This window comes from Falco punctatus, assembly GCF_963210335.1.
Source record: "Falco punctatus genome assembly, chromosome: 14".
Classification (NCBI taxonomy): Eukaryota; Metazoa; Chordata; class Aves; order Falconiformes; family Falconidae; genus Falco; species Falco punctatus.
The window spans coordinates 7740168-7765551 of NC_137594.1; the positions used below are offsets into that span (position 1 = coordinate 7740168).

Consider the following 25384-nt stretch of genomic DNA (forward strand, 5'->3'; position numbering starts at 1 on the left):
GCAAATTTAGAAATGGTGCCATGGTCAGGGTAATGGCATCCAACATTCTGCTCAACCTCCCTTTACTGATCAAGAAGTTAAAATTATTGAATATTATAATCCTGTCCAGTTCATACAAAAGCAACATAAAGAAAACAACAGGAAAAACCTCAGCACATCTCAGGACAATGCTTCAACTCTGTATGTACTTTGGGGCATTCTGTTTGTCTGGTTTGGGTGAGCATTTATTTCCGCGTTTTGTCATGGGAAAAAGATTAGTCTGTCTTTTACTTTGTGGGTTTTTTTAACGATACCTTTCCAATAGAGTAGGTTGTTAAAATGACTGTGTTACTGATTATATTGGATTGGGGGAATTTGATGTAATTTTACAAGGACTAATTATGTACCTTGAAATTACTGATACTTAGGTCTTGATGCTACCTATTGCCAAAATAAGCCAAAAATTAAGCAATTTTTAAAGTCTGTCTGTGAAATCTTAAAATGGTATTTTTTTGTAAACAATGAAGTTGTCACTGCAGCAAAGAGAATGTTTTCAACCAGGCTGTAGCTCTCAGAGATGCCTATATAGTCTCAGTTGATCAAAACAGCTAATTTAATAGTATCACATTAGCTCTAGATATCATTAAAGGTAAATAGCATGGTATTATAAATACAAAATATTTCCTGTTCCTTGTAGCAATGGGACACTGAATTGATATAGTATCTCTAAAAGAAAGGCAGATTTCCGTATTTCCTTAGCTAATAACCCATGGCAGACTATGATTTGCAAAGTTCTTATTTCACTAAAAGCGAAAGAGAATACCCTGCAGTAACAGCCATAAATTATTTTCCTCTACAAAATACAACACCAGTGTATGCACTGGGAACATGGTGTGATTTTATTGTAGTGATTCTGTCATTAGCAAGCTGATAGCTTTTCTAATTTAAAGTAAGTACAAGCTTGCATAAAAAAACCTGATAAAAACAAGAATTATTTTGGTTTCTTACTAGCATTTCTAAAATGGTAAAGTACTAATAATAGCAGAATACTAATAGTAAAGTACTAATACTGCAACTAAGAAACCAGCTTCTAGAAACTGCGTTATGTCCACAAACGACTTACGTAAGTTTAATGAAGCTCTCTGTCAGCACTCCTGACTAATTTGCAATACATTTCTATGTGAGAAATACATGTTCAAAAAGCGTAAAATTAAGCACGTAACCGATCAGACAGGAAAAAAAGATCTTCATACTGAAATTAAAAATAGCAGCCACAATACATTTTTTTTACTCAAATAGTTTCTTCAAATCTAAAATAATGAAAACCAACATGTATTTCAAACAGAGCAAGTAACATAATATGCTATCAGACTATGACATCACATTTGGATATCGGCAGCTAGCTTCTGATTACACAGGTTTTCCATAGCTTTTGATGGGACTGTGTAACCCCAGTCCATTTTAAACTGACTAAAAGACTTTCTTCCCTGAAATGCATCTTGTATACCCATTGTACACACACTAGTTTTTTTTCCTATGTTCTCCCTGGATTTTTCTTCTTTGTTTTTAGCACTATGTTTTTCACAGGTAAAATTAGTAACTGGAACAGATTTCTTGTCTGGCTTTTCATCTCGAGTCATTCATTTCAGGTCTCCACCTCTACTGTCCTGGTAGTCGTGGCACTGATCCTTCAATTTCCTGAAGCCTGCAACTGAAGTGAGACGAAGTGAGGAGTGCCGTCCCTTACAGAAGCTATCTTATGATTTAACCCTGGATCCACATTACAGAATAAGCTTGAAAACTCTACTGAGACCACGATCACTTTGGAAAGTTCCTGAATACAGATGTTTTCCTGAATGTAAGTCTCACCCTTTATAAATAATATATGCCTGAAACAAATAATTATACTCCAACTTTGTATTGCTACTGTCAAACCTCCAGTTATTTACCCATTTTACTGAAACTAATTTGTTGGCTGCTCTGCATTCGAAATCAAGAGCCAACAGTAGTCTCTACTGAGATATTCATAAATGCTTGCTGACGTTCAGTTGTCTATAGAACTTCATTTTGTTATCAGAATACAGCAAAGCAGCCTACTGCTTTATAAATACAAGGCAAAGTTAAATGGAAAATATATTACTAATTATCTGTTGCACCGTTTCACAGTGTGAAAGACAAATGGAGCCTGCCTAAGAAATGGATGCTATTTTCAAGCCTTTAGATATTATTTTAAACATAATGATCCATTTCTGTATTTGGCTCGTTTAAAGAACCAATCTCAGGAGTAAAATAAGAGAGACTGCGAAGTTGGAACATTAAACTGCTCACTACGCCAACATAACACATCGGGGGTTTTAGGCCCATCTTAGTAATAGGGATGTTTAGTAGAGAGAAACAATGAAGGCAACATGCCATGGAAAAACTTCCTAGTGGAAATGTCAAAACATAACGCTTTCATCATCCTATATGAAGCTGTTCAGCTCAGTAATATAATGAATTTCATAATTTATTTTTTCAATTTTTTCAATATTTAATTATTCATAATTCATAATTAAGTAAAGTTATTCATTTACTTCAAAGAAGAAAAAAAAAAAAAGAGAAGGAATTAAAAGACACTGTTGCAACAGGGGAGTGGGTATTCTTCTAATTCCATGAGGTTGAATGCAGTTTGCTGCATAAACTGGCATCTACAGATGACAGTGTCATTTTTGCAATGACTTTCTCTACCCCTCACTCTCAGCTAAGGCAGGCTTATTGGATGGTGGCAGAGGACAATGTACTTTCTCTTCTTGGGCACCTCCGGTGACAGTGGGTCTCCCTGAGGTATATGAAAGAATTTCTGCTTACAAGAAAGGCACCCTTCATTCCTCTTTTTGGTAAATTAGGCCATAGTACAAAAGGCTAAAGAATCTTATGCCAAGGTTACAAATGTAATCCAAGCCAGAAGTGAAATTAGTTCAATTATCTCGGTATAATCTGTCAAACTCAACCAATCATTCTAATGCTGTATCATTACATGTTGTCAAAAAGATGATCAGCATCCAAATAAAGGGAACGTCCCTCGCCTCCAGATGAGCACAGTGGAACACCATTAATTTAGTTTATGATCTACAACGATAATTTTCCCTCTCATTAGTTCCACACCTTTAGGTTAAAAATTACTGTTTATTTTTACACATCGTCTCAAAGAAAACTTTTGTCCTCTGTTTTCACACTGAAAATGTCCAAGCCTTCCAGCAGGTGAAGAAGCCATGTTCCCCTCTAGCCATGAAATAATCCCCTCATCCACTGTAACCTGTGCTGCAAAGATCACCCCAAAATCTTACTTTTCCAGCTATGTCCCTTCCCTCTTTAATCCCTCCCTGATTCTTCAGATGAAAAGTGAAGATGTAATTGGCAACATTTAGTCTCTGCATCTGCCCATCAGCCCGTCTTTTCTGCCCACATCACCTCCTAAGAGCACTTTCACCCACTACTATTTTAAGCACTCACACGATTTTTCCTGTGCTGCACTTACACATAAAAAAGTCTCTAACAAAGACAACCCCAAAGCTGGCGCTTTATGATTCTTTATGGCAATCCCCAAAATGCCAATGATGTCACTACACCCCTCAAATCCTTCCTAAGTCTCGTTTGGTGTGTATATGGGAGGCTGAAAACAGCTGATTATTTGAGAAGTAGCTGCCACAGTCATGCGATAGCTACCCCGTGCTCCCTCACCTCCTGGCTCGTACCACCTGATGCTCTTGGGCAGTTTTTGAAGCAGGGACGGTGTCTTCTTAGGGGTGCGTATATCTGTCAACAGAACCCCCACCTGATCATAGCCAAGCCTACTAATTAGAGCTGTAGCACACTGAAACAGTAACAGCACCTTTTAACCACCTGTCATTGTACAACCAATTTCATAGACAAGTAAAAGAGGTGGAACAAAGCACTTTGCAACAGGAAAAAAACAGCTTTATCCTGAGGCTGATGTACTTCTGTTATTCAAAGAATATGGGTAGAAAGGAGAAAGCATCCATTTAGCCTGCTTAACCATCAGAAACAGAATCATGTCTTTTCTCAAAAGTTTTGTTTGTTTGTTTGTTTCAACTGTATTGTCAATGCAAGAGCTTTCAAATTTAGAAGAGAAAGAAACAGCAGTAAGGTACAGGCCAAATACAAGAAATACAGAAACTAGCGAAGAGGTTTAGACAATTGTCTGAACATACAGGCATATGCCAGAACTTAAAAGTTACAAGCCCTGGCTCAGAAATAGGTTGGAAAAGACCAAGAAACATTAGATTGTTTCACAGGATCTTTCTAACATTCGATATGGTCTTTGGTTGGGTATTGTGCAGAACAGGTCCAAAAATCTACTTCCTAGTGCTACTGTGAGATTCAGTAGATGCTGGAAAGGAAAGCACACAGCATGACAGCTACTTTTTGAGAAGAATTTGAAATATTCTGTGTATATGGCCAAATTTCACTCCCTGTTCCACTGATGCAACTTCTCTGACATCACTGGCTTGCACGTGAATGAGAAGAGCAGGTATTGAAAGAGGATAAAAGTCTCAGTATTCCTTTGTCAACTAGTAGTGTTCAATAGGCTTCAATTACTTGAACACACATTCTGTAAATCAGTATTATCCTTCAAACATTGTTTTCATGCAGGTCAGTACTTTCCTGGCAGAGCATGAACTTTCCATTAGGAGAACTCGGTATTCTTACGAAAGCCAAGTGAGCTTCCTCCTATTACCCTCGCCCTCATCCTCTATATGCTGCGAAAAAAAATAAAGAGAAGTTTAGCTTCTGCATTACTTCCATGCAGGGGCTCTCCGAGAGAGAGAAAAGCTGTCTGCAAGAGCATTCCTTACCAATTAATTCCTCTCTTGCTCACTGTCGTATGTCTGAGAAGCCTGCAACTGCATCATGTCTGCAAAATCACACGGCCAGGATCTCCATGGTGATAGTGTCTTGCGGTATGCAAACATCAGCTGGCTAGTCAAGGTTACTTTGGCAACCCAAGTGTCACAGGTAATGATCCAAATCTTGTTCAGATTAATGGAAGAATCCCGTGAATTAAAAACGTGCCCGTTTTTCATTCTAGGGCTGGTTCTGTTCTGTTGCTGTTCGTAACAGACGCTATTTTAATAAGCCCAGAGCTATCTCCACTAGAATTACAAACGCTAATATCAATAATACTTATTTAAGCATCATTTGTATGAAAAAGATGCATACTGCAGTCTATTCTAGCTGAGACTCCATGTAGGCAAAGCTTTAATATTACAGCTTTCGTTAGTGCTTTAAGGCAACATGATTTTTATTTCAGACTCGCTCCTGTGGTCTACTACAAAGCAACGTTGTCTTTAATATAACTCGTAAGCTGCGCTGTATTTGCAGACGCTCTTCTCTGACCAGGAGAAGAGTTTTCTTTCACGTCATTGGCATATACGGCTTTTAAAACTGAACGCAGCCCTCTCTACAAAGGGAAATCATGCAGCCTGTCTACATGGCTGTAGCTTTGTTCTATGGAAGGGAGGAAACTCCAGAAACCAAGGATAACAGTTTCTAAACTTGCTGGCAGCTCTGAGGGAAGTGCACTGGTGTACTACTCCACGTAGATTTCTGGCAGGGCATTAGGGTGCCAAAGTACAGAGCGAAAGGAAATCTCCCTTTCAGGCTACATTTGCCACAGCCCTCTTAACACAGCTCAGGCTAAGAGAAGGGACGGGACACGGGCTCCCTGGACACCCTGTGACACAGGCAGGGACCAGGCACTCGGCTCCTCTCCACTGGTGACTGTGTCCTTCTACTCTCGGTGACATCTCTCAAAATATAGTCCTATTTTTTTGCTGGCATATTTGCTCCTCCTCACTAAACTTGCAATGTCTCTGTCAGGTTTATGCAATGTGATGTACTGGAATAATATTTAATTGGAAAACATGCTGACTTTTTTTTAAAGCTTTTTATTTTTTTTAATGAGTTTGCAATACTTTCCTTTCTCAGGCTAAGTCTTCTGCACAAGCTTTTGTAGAAAAGCTGTTTGCCTGGGGGTGATTACTGACAATCACCCTGCCATAGACACAGTTACCTGGACAAAACCATCCTTTTGCTGGTAGGGATTATTTCCCCAGGAGAAATGGAATAACCTGTATTGACCACAACACACTTCCGTGGGAATGATCTGCATTTGTGATAGGAATATTTTCCTTGCACTGTGCAGCAGAATAACTAGCAGAAAAGTGCTTCTTGTATTTAATTGATCTAACTGCTGTGACAAAATACTCCAATTGCGTGTCTGCGTGGCACCTGGGTATATGGGAGGCTGGCAAACCTGCCATCTGCAATTGCCCTCGACTATCCTCACTTTCCCAGGCTGATTCTCCTCTCTTCCCTACACCAGTAATTCTAAAGAGACCTCTCAAATTCTCTTCGTTCTCCTGAAGGCTGAGGGTATGCAGCACCTCGCAGAACAGATGAAAGCGAAGCATAATATTACAGGATTTTGAATAGGCTCTGTTCCTGCCCATGGTGAATACAGCCAGCTCTTAACATGCAGAAATCAAGCACTGAGCAAAAATGTGCATGGGGAAAACACGGATACAATCAAAATCAGCCACTAAAGTGTTAAATAGTATTGTTAGCAATGATTTTTAGAATATTTTAGACACAGGAATAGGAAACTAACTTGGGTCGTGGAGTCTGTTTCCTTGCTGTGAATCTAACACATCATGCCATCCTGCTAGTATACATCTAAAATCAAAAACTATGTTATCCAACTCACTTGTTTATGCTCTGTTACACACCAATGGTTTCGCCTGCAAAGGTGCAAATGGAAAGGACTTTTTAAATCCCTTTCATTCCTCCATTGCCATTCACAGCTGCGAACAGCAGCTCTGGCCTCTATTTCCTTCTGCTGCCTGTCAGCAAGGAGAGACCTTTTCTCTGGAATACCTTTTAGCCTCTCTGTATGTTGCCATGGTAGCAAGACTTAAAACCAGACCCAAGATGAGAAAAATGTCAAAGGAATAAAAACTGACGCTACAGGCAAATTCTGGCTCTGAGTCCTCCCTCGGCTACTGAAGATATCTATTAAGTTATACATCTTTTAGATGGAGAGCTACAGCCGCAGAACGGTGCTGTTTTCACTCTTTCCTTATTCATATAAGCTCCTGCTGATGTCAATGAGTATTTGTTTTGCCTCAGTAAAATTCAAGGAAAAAGATTTAAAGCCTTATAATTACAGAATAACCGAGCCAAATCTTGCCAGCTTTTTACTTACAGAGTCAACAGGGATAAAGCAGAAGAAAAGGCAGAACCAACATCAAATTAAATATTTAGAAGTACCAAACATCAGTGCCTAGCTTATCAATTTGGTGGGACCTTTCCTACATGGTAAAAGAAGAAAAGGCATTGAAATTCATCAACAGAGAATTCCAGCAAGTTAGGACAGCACAGGGGTGTTCAGCACTTCGGCAGCTAAACACTAGTGTTTTGGTTGCATGGGGAACGCTATAGAAAGAACATCTCTGTAAGACTGTGTGGTATTATCTTAGAAAACACCTGCACAGAGTGAGAAGGAAAGCTATTTTTGATTTAAACTGGCACAGCACAACTTTTCTCAATATCACTTGTTATTAACATAAGGTTGAAGAGAAAGGGAGGCTTTTTTTCTGCATTAATACAGGAAATAATTACCTTATTACTTTCAAAGTTAAGGGCTGTTTCTGAAAGGTAGAGATCGGTGAAGAAATCCCTGGAACACACTCAAGCAGAAAAGCCACATCTTGTGAATCAGGATGAAGCTTTAAGGGATCGTGCTGGAATTTCTTTTAGAGCAGCAACAAAGCCAGAACCCAAATTGTCTGCAGCAGTCTGTCCAGTTGATAGCACAATACAATCGTATGGACTCTACACTGAGATTAACCAGTCTGAAGACTGGCACAGTGCTGTGTGGAAGGGATAAAGAACTGTTGTGACAAAGTTTAGAAGTTTCTCAAATCCACTGATGAAAGGGGGATCCCTCCTACATCACAATTCTGGTTGCTACTATACGCCTGTGAGCCAACAAATCCCAGATGCCATCTGAGTCTCTGGGATGGCTGGTAGAAATTACGATAGCATGGTCCCAATTTATACTAGGAAGATGGCTTTAAGCACATCAAAGCCACAAGCAGAGGAGCTCAGAACTGTCACCTTTATGGTACTCTCCTCCATTCTGAGCAATAACGCATCTTACAGAAAGCTGCAGCCAACTGTACACGCAGGGATGCCCCAGACACTCCTGAACCTTGGTATTTAAAAGCGTAGTGGTTCAGATACCACTCTAGGGAGTCTGGTTTGATCCACAGCAGCAGCTCTCACAATGGGGAAAATTCCTTTGGCTGCAAAGGAGTTTTGGCAGTCGCGGGCAAAAGAAACAAGCCCTCAGTATTTGGTTAAGATGCAGCAGTCTCCTGCCTAAATTGAATTCATATATCATGTTCAGTTTGGTGTATTCCATCACAATCTGTTGTAACAATTTATGGCAGGAAATAAAGTTTATTCATCACTAGGCAATAAAAAAAAAATAAAAAGACATTTTATCTTGTTATTGACTATCAAAGCTCCATGACATCAGCCTTTAAACTCTTGCCTCAGCAACACTGCCCTGTGATCTCTCTGAAAAAAATGTCTGGAGAACAACTGCACCAACCCACAAATATGTTTCATTTGTTCTCTTTCACACCAGCATGTTCTAATAGTTAAGAGTGTCATCAAACTCACCCCCTCCTCCACCCCTAGAACATGCAGACTTAACTGCAAGCATAACTGCTCTGTGTGGTGGTGTATTGTTGTCTTTCCAACTATAATGCCTGGGCTGTAAAGGTGGATGTTGTTGACCTCCCCTGCACAGCCTTGCAGCAGCAATCCTGTCTGGTTACTTCTCTGTGGGAATCTGGCAAACAGAGATCCCTCTTCACACACAAGTGAAAGATCAGCCAGCCTTTCTGGAACTATATTGTTTCACAGCCATACGAGAACTCCAAGTCTGAAATACTTCCAGAACCACAGCTTTTCACACAGACTGTCTAGACACTTGCAGGACACTATTTAAAGACGGATTTTTTTTTCTTTGACACAGTATTCTGAATTGTCTCTGAGCTAACAAGCTTCGAGGTCTTCCAAGTCAATCCAAGTCTTCTGCCTCTGGGCAAAGGGGCACAACCAGTGCCACTTGGGGGTGGGGGGAACCCAACACACCAGCCTGCAAAATATTAGGCGATTCTTGAACAAGCATTTGTCAAGAATCAATGCCAATTCTACCATGTTTTTGTATACACATGCAATTACACCAGAATATAATGAAATACCAAAGACTGGGCTCTTTTCTGCAGGGACTCTGCTTCATCCGAGCAACACTGGGGATTACGGGGCCCTGACTGCCCAGGTTTCCAGGCACAGCAGACTTCACAGTAATGGCAGTGTTAAACCTTCACAGTGACAGCACTTGAGGGTATTATTTGTGGATTTAACACAGCTTCACTGTACGGCTGTGTGCAAAGCATCTGAATTACATGCCTTGGTTTCTTTGTCTTTTAAGACAACACACAATACTTAGATATTCCAGAGGAATACTGCAGTGTGCTAGTGCCTCAGTCAGGTGGCCCTTTAAACCATACCACAGCTTTAGTGTACAAGCTGTTACAATTTTTTAGTGTTCAGAGCCAAATAACATAAGAGAAGTATTCTAGAAAGCTCAAAGTGCCTTTTCTATACGCTGTTTCTTTCATTGTCTCTAACCAACAGTCCTTGTCATGTTAGAAGCTGGATGTCGATGCAGATGAAACCCTGTTCTGACCTCATACGACTGTTAATATGCTTCAAATGCAATCAAATTAGGGATAATGCAACCTGAGCTCACCCAGGTAAACTGGAGTTTGAGGCATGAATAAAGATGGACATTTAACTCCTATGTGTTATTAGTACTAGTTACTCTGCCTCATTAAAGGATGCAGACCTACACACACCATTTGGGTTTGTGTGCGTACAGAAGAAATAATTTGTGCTATCTCTTTTTTGCTACTATGGTAAAAAAACTAGAGGTTTGGGGGAGGGATTTTTTTTTTTTTTTTTACAGTTTTATGTTTAGACCAAAAGCCCTTCCAAATACCTTCTGGAATACAACAAAATCAAAAACCCACATGTGTTTACTTCCTTGCTCTTTCCCAAGCTTTTATCAGTAACTGTTCATTCAAATTTCTGTTTATTGGCAACAAAACATCTGTGTTTTAAATAAAGGAGACATTTCTTTGTGTGTACCTCACTAGAGAGGATTTGCTTTGTTTTAGGAAGCTGCAAAAGTACAGAAGACTTTCCAAAAGGAAGGTCCCTTTTTATCTCATATTACCTGACCAGCACTCCATGCTGATGGCCTATATTACTCCCAGCTCATTTGTCTTACAGTCTTGTTCCAGTTCTCTAATCCACCAGCACCACCATTCCATAACTGGATCTTCACAAAAACCTCATTTCTACAATCTTGCTATTCCAGACCTCTCTATAGCTTACCAGCACCACCGTTTTTTTTGGTATTTCTCACCAACACTTTCAAACTTACAGCACAACCTGCATGACAGCCGTCTGTGTCCTTTTTCTGTCCTTTAACCTTCCCTGTTGTGGCCTCTCTTCTCTGCCTTGCAGTAGTAGAGGCCGCTGACTGTGCCTTGCTTGCTTCTACTTGAACCCTGTAATAAGATTCAGTTTCATGAAAACCTGTGCTTCTTCCCCTACCTTTCCCAAATGGCAGATGACGTTTTTGGAAGTCAGGCACAAAACCTGTGACCAACATGACTTCTGCCACTGTAACTTTTCATCATATTTTCTAAACAATTAAGGTGAGATTCTTCCTTGAGCTCTACTCCGAGATTTTTATTTCACAATATGGGATCTTAAAATCAGTAACTAAAAATCAGAAATTCCTGTCCTAGTTTTCATTACTACTATTGAGAAGAAATTGTGCTCTATTCCAGAACCACTATTCCAAACCACGGGAACCAAACTTACTGGTTACAAAATACAGTAAACATTCAGTCTCCCAGAAGGTAAAGACATAGTGATTAAAAAGCCTTGACACTGTAATTTCCAAAGTCTAAGAAGCTTCATATACAAATCCACCTACTAGGATCAGATTATAAGAGCACATAATACATTGTGTCTTTGAAAAAATATCCATGTTCTTTTGTAACAATGGATTCTCTCCAATAAAAGTCATCCCTAATCAGTAAACCAATTATGTAAATTCCTGAAACTCACCAAGGTAAATCCCAGAGGCCTCTAAAGATCCAAACGAGAAAATATTTCTCCTTTGATTTCTTGTATAACTTTTTTTGTTTCAGAAAGTAGTACCATGAGGATTGCAAATCTAATTATTCATAACTCATCATACACTTTGATTATTCAAAAAGCTGTCAGACTCTACCATTGGGTGCCACTCCAAAACTTCACTAAAATTACACTTAAATAAAACCAAAACCCACTGATATATTAAATTTTAATACAGTTGTAATGTTAGAGAGTGTGATTCATGATGATCCTCAGTAGCTACATCAGTTTACCATAAGATTGAACTAATTAATCTAGGTAAGATGAAAGGTATTTGAATTTATCTTGTTCACTAGCTGGCAGTTTTACAATATATTTTGCAGTCCTATTTGCTTTACTACTTAGTATTTCTCCCGGCACTGCTAAAAAATGTCTCATTCTAAGCCTATATTAAAGATCTTAACTTTGCCTAAGTACTGCGCCGATGTGATTGCTACAAAAATTGATTCAGTTTACAACACGTTTAATGCTCATGTGTGGCTTAACATTCAGCTTAGCATTACACTGCATTGACTGAAATCAAATTGCTATGTAATTGGTAGCAGGGAGCCAAAGCAGAAGCGTTCATGTGATAGAACGTCACTGATTCAGCCGAGGCAGCTTCTAATCGAATTCAATTACACTTGCAAAACAAACAACATGTACACTAGCTACAATAATTCAAGAAAATAGGTGAGAACTTTTATTTTGCTAGCTCCAGGCGAATGTAGGCTTAACTGTAGGAACTCTTAGAATTACACTGGATGTTTTCTGTAAACTGAAGGAAAAGATACAGCATTGCGTTAATGCCCTTTTTCCTCAGGAAGGTTTAAGATCTTTAAGATATTTTACCCAGGATATAACCATACCATATAATAAAATAAAAACCCTCAGGTTCTTCTCAAAGCTGCATTTGCTGATGGTAGGGAATTCACTTTTACACAACCTTTATTCTACTAAACTCAACGCTTTTTAACAAAGATTTGAAGCAGTCCGTGACGTGTGAGGCTTTATTTCTTACAGATACAGCCTACATTTTCAAACAGGCGCAATTTAATGCCACATTCAAGGCCTGAACTTTGATATTCAAACTAGCATACTCAGTAAAATCAAAACAGTGGAAAATCAGTTCTCAGTTGAAGATCTTAAATTACATTGCTTCCTTTTAGAATTGCTTCCTTTATGGCAGTGACTGTAACATACAGATTTGCCCTACGAAATAACTTAGTGTTTGGTCACTCACAGCAGACTAAAATATACAGGGAACTTCAGTACTGACAATATATCTGCTTTGCTGCCTTGCTGTTAATTTGTATCATTACCTGTAATGAGCAATAGTATCATTACTAAACTGCAATAACACATAAAACCTCTAAATTATCACATTAAATTTGGATTATATTATGCTAAGAGATGTCTTTATGCCCAAGAGTAATTTTGCTTTTAAAACTCATCTGTGTTTAAAACTATTGAAAAGAATATATGAGCCATTTTCATTAGGTGAGAATATTTACCTTGATTAATGATTGTTATGCGCTAAAATGAAGTGGTTTTTTGGATAAAATCATTGCATTTTCTTCAGGATAAAATTATGTAAACCAGAAAAGTAAACTTGCTTCCAACTAAAGTTCCTCACTATATTTAGAAAAGGAGAATTTAATCATAGCATGCATTAATGTTGTAATGTGTTATAAGGTCTTAAACCTTTAAGACTTTAAAAGCCACGTGACAGGGAATTTTAGATTATTTGAAAAAAAATTCCAAATCAGAACAGCCTGATGATCAGGTGGCATCAAAACAGAATTTTACATGGTACGTGCCCCCTCTGCTATGAAGTGCCCCTGATCAACTTCCACAAGCCTTTGGAGAAACTACAAGAGTCTTGTGGTGAACCCCAAGAGTGGGCTTAAAGCACAACTGCGATATTCATTTTCCTGATATCTAGAAAGTAATGAATTAGTCCATGTTGTAATGATCCAGTCATGAATCTTAAGGTATGTAACGTAGGACTCAAACACCGGAATGCATTGACTCATGAAGTTTAACAGTCAACTGTCCTTCCTAATTACAATCAATGCCAGCAATGGATCATCTGGTTAATATGTAGATTACCTACATAAAACCACAGAATGATCTTATCTACAAGTCTTGTAGATAAGACAGTAGTATGTGCTTTTTGGGGGAGATATTGGCAAAATTGTATCGAATAGAACACAAAAATTGTGTCTTCTTTGCAATAAAGAGAATCTAGTAACCTAATTAGACTATTAGTATGAAAATAAAATAAAAATTATGATGATGATTTTTGTGCTACTGCTCATGAGAGTACCAAACAATTCTACCAGTCTGCCAAAACCAGTCATCAACATCATTAGTTGCTGAGAGACAAACTTGGTTTTGATGATGAAAGTAATACTTTACTTTTTCTTTGGCTATTGTTCCATAGATATGCTGATAAGCAGATCCCAGGAGACCTAGAATGTTCACTTTAGAAAGGCATTTTTAAAACCAAAAAGGCCCAATTAATTTAATTTACCAGAGTTCTGCATCTACTAACAACTAAACATCCTCCTACTATAGGTAAAAGCTTACATCAACATTATCTTTTCCCAGGCCAAGCATGCAAAATCCCCCAAAAGCAGAAAAATGTGAGCTAGAATATACAGCAGAAATGCTGAAGGCTTAGTATCTACTGATGTTTCTCACTACACTAATTCTGCAGTCTCTGAAAGCATCTCATTCCCTTCTGCCTTATTAACCTTTCTGCTCACTGTCAGTCACAGGAGAAGGCCACACAGACCAATGCTGCCAACTCCGCATCATTTTGTCTAAAACGGACCTACGACATTTAAATGTCAGGAGATATTTCCCTTGTTGTCTCCCACTCCCTTTTGATTCTTTTCAGTGACTCCTTAAGATGGCGTTCTAGGCATTAATTGATTAATGAAGTATTAGACTCACAGATTGTAGTCAGAAAAAAACACAAAACAACTAGTCTGATTTTTTTGCACATTGGAGGCCAAAATTCATCCAAAACCATCAAGGATCTCTGTCTGAAAATGGGAGGGCTTCAAAGGCAGGAGGAATCTCAATTATTTGTATTCTGTGTTGTGCCAGACAGAAGGGTGACATCTCAGCTCTCTCAAAGTTGCCAAGTAGACTTCACTATTTCTACCCTCAGTTTTTAAAAAATCCTTAGCACCTGGAAAATAGGTCTTTTAAAATTTTAACTGAGACCAAAAAATGTTTCTGAAAGAATGAAAACAACCGCTAAAAATTGTTAACACACACCTCTGATTTCTCCTTCCTGATACCCTGGGAGGAAAGCTGAATTTCTCACATTAGCAGTCCCTGCCAGTTGAACTTGAACAACCCAGAGCTTTCTTTCTGAACCAGTCAACTAATTAACAAAGAAGCGTGAGTGGAATTTTTTGACACAGAGGAAAATGCTAGGTTCCATTCGCAGCCTCTGCAGCTTTAACTACACACACTAACAGCACATAGCACAGGAATGAAATAGCATCTGAATGTGTCTTTGAAAACCTAGTTTCTAATATTTTCCCTTTACTACCTACTATGTATCTAGTGTTTTTCATTTATGGTATCCAAGAGTTCTGCTCTGAGTGACAGAAAACAGTCACTGTTAACCAAATCTTAAGAATTCCTTTATGGTACTACCTGTTAGTGGTACTACCGAGTCTGTGGAACAGGAGATAAAGTACGCATTCTGTTACAATCCATTCAAAATTATTTCTGCTGATAGATGTAACGTGTTGGCATATATTTAATCAACCCGCATGCAAGACTGGGGGAAGACAGGCAGACGTTCCATTGCATTATTAGGTAGAAATAAAAATGAATGGAATGAAGCACATTTGAATCAAGGGTATAAAAGCACATAGCTTTTGTTCTCTCATACTTCACAGAGTCTAGAAATTGTTTTTGAACAGCAAAATGACTCCATGAAACCCTGTTTTCCTGACTCTTGAGAACAGCTTAAATTCTATGACAGAAACAGCAAAAATTAAGTGTAAAAGAAGTATGTTAGAGCCAACCATTCAAAATAAACATAGAAGAAATTTACTGTATATCACTTAGAGGTATGCGCACACATTGGTGTTTTTTAAAAGTGTCCTTGATGTCTACAGTATATCCCCTCTGCTTTGGTAAAGCTTTCCCTAACTAGGTCTCTGGCTATTGTCTTGCACGGGTACGGTATCACCATATCAGTTCAATACATAAGGAATGTGTATCAATTTATTACCTAAAAGCCAGCTAATGTATTTCAGTAAGCAGACTACCCCTGTAAAATACTGCTTCTTCACAGGAATTAATCAGCAGCTTGCTCCCTGTTACAGGTTTGTTCTTTTTTTTCTAATAAATGACCAACCAGTTTTCCCCATATACAAACTCCTGTTACTCATTTAATTAACTAGAAGCATTTGGCAAGTTTATCTTTAATAGCGCACACTTTCTTGAGTGGAATCTATCAATTCTTCCTGTATTATTTTCCTGCCCGTTCCCCCCACCCTCACATTATCCATCAGGAACCATGTCTACGTGTTGTTTTCCTTTGCCCTGCAGTTACAGAAAGCTATTATCTGTGCAGCACACAAGGGCAAACAGAAATGACAATCTGTCCTGACCCAGAAACACCTATCATGACTCACCACTGCACTTTCAACTTCCAGTGTCTCGTGCCTTCTAGAGAAGTATTTTCTGCCTGCGTATCTCCATAACTAATTAATTCTTAGCAGAGTGCTTACTAAGTAGATTAGAAAAGTGCTGTAGCTGTGGGCTGTATTTATGTTAATTGAGAGAGGCTTAGTCTCACACTAGTCAGCCTCTAACCTTTGTAGCAGCAACATTTGAACACAGAATCAATGTTCATCAGAAATATTGCCAAAATACTTTTCCCATGTCTGCTACTTCACTCCAAAACATTAAGATACCGTTCCCCTGAAATGAAACGGCTTACTGAAATCTGGTAGAAGACATACCATTCTGCAATTAGAGCCCCCAGTAAACACACAGAACCACAAAAGCTCATGGAGATGCTGAGATGCAGCTCAGGGGCTTGGCCGTTAAGAGGTCAGAACTGGAAATCAAGAGATTTTCATGCTGATCCATGATCTTTCCACTAACATGCTGCATGGCATCAGGCGAATGAAGATAGCCACCATCTCTTCTGTTATTTATCTATTAAGCGAGTATTATAGCATGAATATTCTCAGCATGCACAAAGGAACATTCTGAAGACTCTAGATGGCAAAGTTGTTTAAACACAGTTATTCAACCAGCAGACTTGACAAAACAAGCTAAATTTCAGAAGCTGTAAAAGAAAATAAAAGAAAGCACAGACCCGAAATATATTACCTGTTTAATTAAATTCCATCCATGTACCTTGAATTTCATGCAGTGTTTATGAATAACATATAGCAATTGAAAATAATTGACTTCTGCTTACATACTTAACAGACTTAACACGTGAAGTCTTGAATTTCCTAAACCAGCTCATTTACTCAACTGATTTTGCAGTAATCATAGCTGATGTCATGTATCTGAGGCCTTATTACAGAGCCACAGCGCCTATACATAATTCTTGTCTTACTTCTATCTCACTCTTAATAAAATCATAATCATGTTACACTGCCATCAAAAGTGTATGAATCCAAAACCACTACTGGCTTATGCCATCGCTTGCTGATACAGGTAGGAAGGGTAGAATGAGTTACAAAGTGATATGAAGTTCCGTTAAACAGTATTAAATGGTGAAGAAATGTAAATGAAATTATATAGGCATTTAGTAGAAAATAATTCATGTCAGACCAGCAAGGATCCCATAATCAAGCATAGACAATGTTTTAGAGGGAAAAGAACTGCAATATGTAATTCATCTCCACTACTTCCACGGTATATTTCACTCCTGTAAGCATACAGCACCAAAATTATTTGGATTTTTAATTAATATTTACTTCAGATAAGCATCTTGGGAAAAATTCTTCACAAAGTCTTTATTAAAAATTACCTTACCCATGATTAAATTTTCATTCATTTAGAACTTGTATTCATTGCATTTAATTTAGTGAGGTAAAATTCAAGTGGAATAGTTTTCCCCTTACTCTTCACAACATCTGAAAGGTATTTTGGCCTACAACTGTGTATCATTTGATCGTGAACATAGAAACAAACTACCCTGGATTACCCAGGTTTTGCTTCTCAGTCTGCTTTCCCCACATCTCTCTTCTGAAATCTGTTACATCAGTAAGACACAGCTCCTTGCATTTCTGTGCGCTTTGATATTTGCATGAAGCTTGTATGAAACTTGTGTTAGACTTGTTTGTATACAAAGAAACAATGGTGATGTACTGATAAAACATTTGGATTTACTTTGAACTACAGATGTTTATTTTATACAGTCAAAGGAAACAGAACCTCACACATAGGAAGAACAAAGTGTTCTAAGACAGTATCACAGGACCATATATATGCAGAGCTAATACCTGTAAATCAGGAAAGCAGTTCATGAACAACTGCAAATGAAAACAAATTTAAATGAAGTCCTGTCAAAGTAGTACGCACAGCATCCAAACAAGCAGACTCTGCATTGTAATGCTAGAGGAGATAAACACAGCAAAGGAAACACAGACATGTTCATGGGAGTTTTCTCAGAATGGGTTACATCTCCCTCCTTCTACAATATAACACTGCAAAGAAAACTGTTCTATGCTTACGAAAAAATTATTATTCTCTGCATTTCCATGAGGGTTATTACTTTGGTTACAAATTACCTTGCAGTTTCATCACGTTACTCTAGATTATTTTGCATACCTCGAAGAACAAATACAGGCTCTAAATGCTATAGAAGTTGCTTGATTCAAAAAAGGTGTAGTTTGGTCAGTTAAAGAATCTGTTTTCATCAAGCAGAAGACAGAAAAACCTGCACATGCATTATTACATTATCGCTAAAAAAAACAGACACAAGATGGCGTTTAGTATTCATAACTAGGTACCAGCCTGATCTGATATTATTAGATTGCCTTCTTACTATGTTAAAAGTAACTAATGGGTTAATTTTCTCTGTGTCTTACTATAGCGATACATGGAAGGCTTTTTGCCCTAAAGTGAAGATCAGTGAAAGGCATGAATAGCATCTGATGAAATCAAAGTATCTGCTTTAGGGGGTTCACTGTTATTATTCTGCTATCATGGGTTTGAGATTTGCCATCCCCCCTGCCCCAAATACCGTTGATATTGTTGATATCTAAAAGCACAAGTGGATGAGTTCAGTAGAAAAAAAAAACCAAACAAGTTTACAGTACCTGAAACCTCTGAAGCCACAGAGCAGTGCTGTTTTTAAACACCCATATTGTGATGGCTTTGCCCTCCCCAAAGTATGTTGTAAATGCTGTACAGAAAATATTCCTTCATCCAGTTCTTGTCACTGGATTGCAACTTGATAAGGGTGTGATCTGAGATGGAAGGTTTCTACTGTGTTCCTTTGCAGGCTAGTAACATTGAAAGCTAATGCAGAGAACAGTAACTATATGAGAACAGCAATATATGAGAAAACATTTCTTTTAAAGAAGATTATTGTATCAGCAGGTATTCTATAATGTAATCAGTTGCACTGCACTCCTGTAGGTTTAGGTTCTTAAACACAGCTTGGTTTTTCCTTAGGAATTTATCACAGAGGAAAGCTCTGGCTTCAAGACACGGAGATCTCATTTATATAAGAATTCTATTTACAGCTAGACCTGCAACATCTCACATAATTATTCAGCCAAAAAAAACCAACAACCCCAACAAAAAACCCAAAACCCAAACCCAAAAAGCAACTGATAGTGCAGTGATCCTTACAAACTAAATTAAGGTGCATGGATGGCTCTTTCCAGTCAAAAATATTCTATGCACTGAACCACGAGGCACAATCATTAGTGTCTTCTGATATTCGTATCAAGACCCACAGGGCCTGAACCTTCAGTGTATTTAGTGCCTTGATTCCAATCCCAGCTGAATGCCACTGTATGTTCCTGGATCTGGGCTCCAGCTGTCACATCTCTATTTAAGTAAGGAGCTGCTGAGGCCATTATTACATTACCGCTACGGAACAACGGCACGGGGTGACGTGCAGTGCCTGCTGTAATGTACCGACCTGATCTTGTAATGTCATCAGGTTATCCTCTTACTTTTTAGACTAAATAGCAGCTCTATTCCCCAGGTTTCAGAACCTTCATCATTCTCACTGGCCCGAAGGCAGTACAGGTCTTTGATACCATTATTACTATGTGATGGCACACTACATCATCTGCGAGACAAGAATTCAATGAATCCCTTTGGCACACAACACAGGATGGTTTTCCATCATCTTACCGGTCACCCATCTGGGCCAAAATAGCCCAAGTCTGAAAACTTCCTGACATACTGTGAGTCCCTTTTGAAACAGGTAGCCTAGTGTGAGGGGCAGGGGCTTACGGGGATTTGATGACACGGACCAGATTTTGTGCTGGCACTTTCCTGTCTGGCAGCTCACGCGCAAGACTTTGCGAGTTTTGTTTCACGTGCTATCAGTGTTACTTTTACTGTAAATCATCAGAGAATGTGCGTAACTGTTAATAACCCGTTCCACCTTGAGTATATATTTTCTTTTGCAATTATAAAAAGCTGAAGAAAACAGAATTTTAATAGGAAAATGCCACATGGACTTTTTATTGAATGCTAGATTTTGAGAACCTCCAGTTTTCACCCTGATTAATAATCTAGAATCATCTACTGTGTGAAGCTGAAGATTCACAGACCCTCCAGAGAATGCTAAAGCATAAATGCACACAAATTAATCAGAATGAAGAGTAACTAACTGCAAATTAAGGATTAGATGAGTAGTTACCAACAAACAACCACAAAGCTTGACAAATACTGACTGCATACCAATTCTGTTTTAAACTCCACTATTTGTAGTGAACTGCAATCTTAACAGACAATCAGTTTTTTACTACAGGAACAATATTTTAAGCATGCACCATCTATGTCTTTTCAACACCTGAACACATAAACAAATAGTTGCAAAATAGCGAGACATTCAACAACAGCTAATTCATTGTATGACTTCACTCATCTCATGATGAGTAATTCCCCAGTTAATTTCCATTTTGAAGTATCTGTGGATTTTGCTGCTGTCTCTCTTTGTTAAACTTTTCTTACATTAATGACTCTAATGGCCTCCTTGAGAATAGACTTGACTTTACTAGGATTTATGGATGTGAATTTGAGATAAAAATCACCCTTCCCAAGCCAACACCAACAGATAACACAGCAATACAAATAATTTTGCTCCATAGCAGTAGTCAAGTCTAGATTCTGATCTCCCTTGTGTCAGCAATAATCTGATGCACTGAAGAAAATGAAGCCACTGCTAAATTTCCATCCAGAACAAATTCTGTCCCACTCTCTCTTCAGACAACTGGTAAATTCATTTAAGCAGCCTGTACTGAAAAGACAGGGCAACCCTGGTCCTAAAACAAAGAGCCGTGAAACCAGGAGTCCTTCCCACTGGCTTCCTTTGAAAACAGGGAAAGCAGAACACCAGAAGAGATTATATCCTAATTAATATGATCTCATTGACAATCAGACAAACCTTCACCATTCAATAGGAACAGTATCAAGCCAAGTCTGTCTAACAATTTGCAAGCTCTGCTATCTTCGGGTATTATTTGACAATCAACTAGACATCACTTAACATACACTACGTGATAAAGTTATCAGATTCCCATCTGTCTAAACCCTGTATTACTGTCACTTGAAACACTTTAAAATGCAAAATCTTACTGCAATTATAGTATTATTTAATCAGTACATATTCTTTTTAATTCAAACTGTGTACTTTTGCAAAAAGCCCAAACAAATAAATGCTGTTCAAGGAACCATACCAGGCTTTTAGAACTATGATTTATTTGCCGCCCTTCCCCCCTGCTGCCCAGTTCAAGGAGACCTGTTAGAAAAGACACAAAACCTTTCTCTGGCTGTTCTCAAAAGCACTAGATTGTAAAGCCCTCAATTTTGGGTCATCATGCAAGAAAGTACTCCTGGAGCAACCACCCTTAAGCAGCAAAGGTGAACAGCACTGCAGATATAACTCATTGTCTTCTAAGACTGCAAAGACGCTTTTCACCTCTGATACATAGATGGCTACTGCAACTGATCTATGGTTGAAAAGATAAGTATTTATACTGTAATACAGTTTTGGAAGAAAACCAGATGTCTTCTATGTTGGCTTCAGAGAATCTGCATTAATTTGTGAATTGATACTTGCACAAAGAAAGAATACATGAAAACAGATGCAGAGTGAATAAAGCAAGCTGAAGGGGCACGTTGGGGATACGCCTTTCATATATGGATCCAAACTTTTACATATGTGATGATACATTCAGGTTTTTAACATTAAACATTTGGAAAGGTGTCCCATGGTTGAGGCTCCTATGAGGTTTTTTTCCTTAAAATATTTTCATTAATGTCACTTAGTGGATTCAAGCTCATGTCTATGGCAAAATTACCAGTCAAGAGGACAAATGGACTCTTCTGTGAGCATCTGGAGAGGGTGACATCCTTCCATAGAAAACTATTCATTCATTCATTTTCAAATGCCATGCAGGGAATCCACCCTTCGGCCACTCTCAATTTAAACATATTTAATCTAAATGTTCTTTAACGGGTCAGGACATTTCCTCAGGAAACATCAACAGTAAAACGTGGTCACACTGGTTTATTCTCTAATGAAGACTACTGAGAATCTCCACATGTCCACTTTCATTTGGCCAAAATCAGGCTTACTCAATAGGAAATAGAAAGCAATCAAATGGCAAACTCTGAAAGGGGGAAGATGTTAGAGCCATAAAGTTAAAAAAAGAAACTTCCCAAAACAGAACAAAAATGCATACTAACCTTTCTTCAGTCTGGTTCTACTTGGTCCTCAGCTATGACACATTTTTCTGTGCATCATATTAACTTGAGAGTCAGCCTTAAGTTATTTTTATACCTACAAAAATATGTCCCCAAAATGATAATGGCAAAATGAGTAATATTTCAGTTATACTTTGCAATCGATTAAGGACACCTCTAGTACTATTATATCCCTGAAGATACTAGCCAGACATTTCCTTTGTAAATTACCAGATAGCTCATGGAAAGTGAGCAGGCATGATAAATGAGCTGCAGTTTTCTAGACTGTGCTTTCTAACAGATGTATTTACATATTTCACAACCTACCGGTAGGGATGGTACATGTTACTGCCAAATGTTGGATGAAATGTTATCAAACAGAAGTCTGCCAACAAATTCCCATCATGCTGACTATTAAGATCAGCCTGCCATGTGTAATTTTTCACGTTATGTCCTCAAGCAAGATTTTTTTAAGCTATTGTTACTATTTTAATTATCCTTTTCTTACTCACCGATACATGCAAAGTATGTATTTACATGAAGAAGTTGCAGAATGCCTATCCAGAGACTTGTGACACATTTTTAAAATACTCTGTAAGCTTATTTAATAATAAAAAAACCCACATGAAAAACCTACATCTGATCCCATTTCTATTTTACACTGCTCTTCAAAGGGCTCTTCCTTTCAGGCAATAGTAGAGGATTTTGTCTTGCATGAGCCAGCTGCTCTTTAAACACAACATCTGATTTCCCTTAAGCAGTTCGATGGTGAGAATTAGCCACTCCATGCCACTGGCTGGTAAAACCCTGAGGTGCAACTGAGTTGCTATCAGTGACAGGGTGGCCTTCGGCAGACCTTCTAGAGAAGCAGGAAGAGATTCCCAGGGAAGCTGTCATCCCCTGTTTTGAAAGGAACAAACAGAGCACATCTCATGCTGGACCGTTTGCATCTGCTGGACCACATAAAGTGGTATGTTGGGGTCCACTGGGGCAGATGTAATGACAGCATGAAGAGACGTACAGTTCCCACATTACCACAGCCTAAGGCGGTACACACTCTGCCATCATATAACCCAGCCCAGGCACACGCCAGCCCCAGGGAACAGGTAATGCATCCTGCTCCAAGAACTGTCACAGGCTGCGGAGTCCTGCCCCGCAACTCAGGATATCTTACCTGTGTCCGTGACAATGGTGGTACCGTAACGCCACTTGATAATGAGCATCACGCTGGGCTCACAACCCTGCCCATAGCGCATTCAAAATCTTAACAAAAGGCACTATTAATGTGCTAAGTCTGATGGTTACTATTTCCTCATGGATGCATGGTAATACCGGCTCACGTGTTTAGACACAGACAGAATTTTGTCGCAGCACCTTCTGAATAGCAACCATACGATATAACCACAGCCCACCTTCAGCAAAGCATCATGCATCCTACGTGATGGGTCAGGCTCAGTGCACTTCACAAACACGTAAGACACATATTAATCTGGCACTGCTACTATAATCACACCGTTTCTTTAAATGTTACTGGTTCACACCTTCAAAAATTCCTGCATTCATTTATCGGCATCTTAAGTATAAAGGTCTCAGAAACAGTGAGAAACAGTGCTTTGATCAAGGGGTTTATTTGCCCAGGCTACAGTCATATTAAGTGCCTTTACATGTCTTTAAGAAGAGCTAAGCCATTAAAGGAAAAAAAGAACCAAACAAACACCGTACTGCACAACTGTACCTCACATTATAAGTGAGGTCTGGTTTGACTGCCTGTGATACATTTTCAGCAGCCTCCCGAAAACCTCTAAGCTTCCCAGGTTTGCTAGCACAAATATAACACTGAAACTAAAGCTTATGTATTAGATCTTTTCCTCAGAATAGATTTTAAGTTGTTTTCAATTATAACGTCTGCACTTCAGGCCACACTTACTAGTCACGTTTCATGCACTTAGGAAACTGATATAATTTTCTAAGATTGAAAAACCGCATTTATTAGTAGTATTTTCAAGAACGCTGCACAGAGCATTTGAAACTCCAGAAATATTTATTAGAGAAATGTCTTGGTAACTCTGGATCATGGAGTTTCTGAATAGCAGGGGTTTTGGAGACAGCTTTGTGCACAAACTAAAAAGCAGAATACATTAATAACTAGAAAACATATTTAAATCTAGTAGTGCATGTATTTCAGAAATTTCAAAATGGGGAAGGAAATTTTGCTCCTACCTCTTCCAAAGCCCATAATGAATCAACCACAGGCTTGATCTTCTTACTGTTATATAGGTTTAGAAGTTTGTCCATCACACCCTTGATCAGGCCACCTCGATTCTGTTTGAAAAGTAGATTCAACAGGGAAAATCCAGCAATGACTTTGTTCTCCTCATAGAGCTTGATAGGATTTACTTTCTCAACCTGCCACCACTGCAAAGCAATAAACAGCAGCAGGGTCAGAAAAACATTTTTCAAGAAATGTACAGGAAAGTTCACAACAAAACGGTCTGGGCAGATGTGATACACAACTCATCTGTCAGATCTGAAGCAACAGCCAAAGAGAAACAGCAAGAATTTTATTTAAGGAAGAGGCAAAAAAGTATGCAGCTGAGTGACATGCGGAAATAAAACACAGAGTTGCGTGGCATGAAATGAGGGTGTTAGAAAAATGGTGAACAGATCTGGTTTTAGGGCATGGGTCTAGGAGCAAGGAATTTGGACCTCCCTTCTTTTTCTACTATCCTTTGCTATCTCAACAGAGCCATGCGAGCTTCCCAAATGCTCGCAAGCAACCCTTGACATGTACTCTTCTCTCAAAAAAAGAGGAAATCATGCACTGCTTATCAGCTTCCACGTACCTTTCAGCCATTATTGTTTGTGGTATCTGAGCAACCCTCACAATGTCTCATGAAATTGTTTTATCTCATTTAGCCCAAGAGCATCCTGAGACTGAGATCCTACTTCCTAGCAAGTTTTATTTGAATGAGTCAATTTTTAATTAAAATTTTCATACAATTTTTATGAGTTAATTTTGCAGTATAATTACATCAAGAAAGTAGTTATACTTTTAATACAAAATTTGATATGCTATTTTTTATAAATCCAATTTATTCAGTCAACAAATACCAGCAAACATGAAAAACATTTCAGTTGAAATTGA

General features: G+C 38.5%; 2 protein-coding genes across 2 annotated transcripts in view; one reads left to right on the forward strand and one right to left on the reverse strand.

Moving 5' to 3' along the window:
- ADAMTS18 (ADAM metallopeptidase with thrombospondin type 1 motif 18) overlaps positions 1-25384 on the forward strand; it is a 485565-nt gene that overhangs the window by 112682 nt on the left and 347499 nt on the right. The window lies entirely within an intron of this gene.
- The window catches only part of VAT1L (vesicle amine transport 1 like), a 67158-nt gene that overhangs the window by 9939 nt on the left and 31835 nt on the right, over positions 1-25384 (reverse strand). Inside the window, exon 7 of the mRNA XM_080410699.1 lies at positions 24460-24654. Within this exon, the coding sequence (XP_080266825.1) occupies positions 24460-24654 (195 nt within the window). The remainder of the gene's footprint in view (positions 1-24459; positions 24655-25384) is intronic.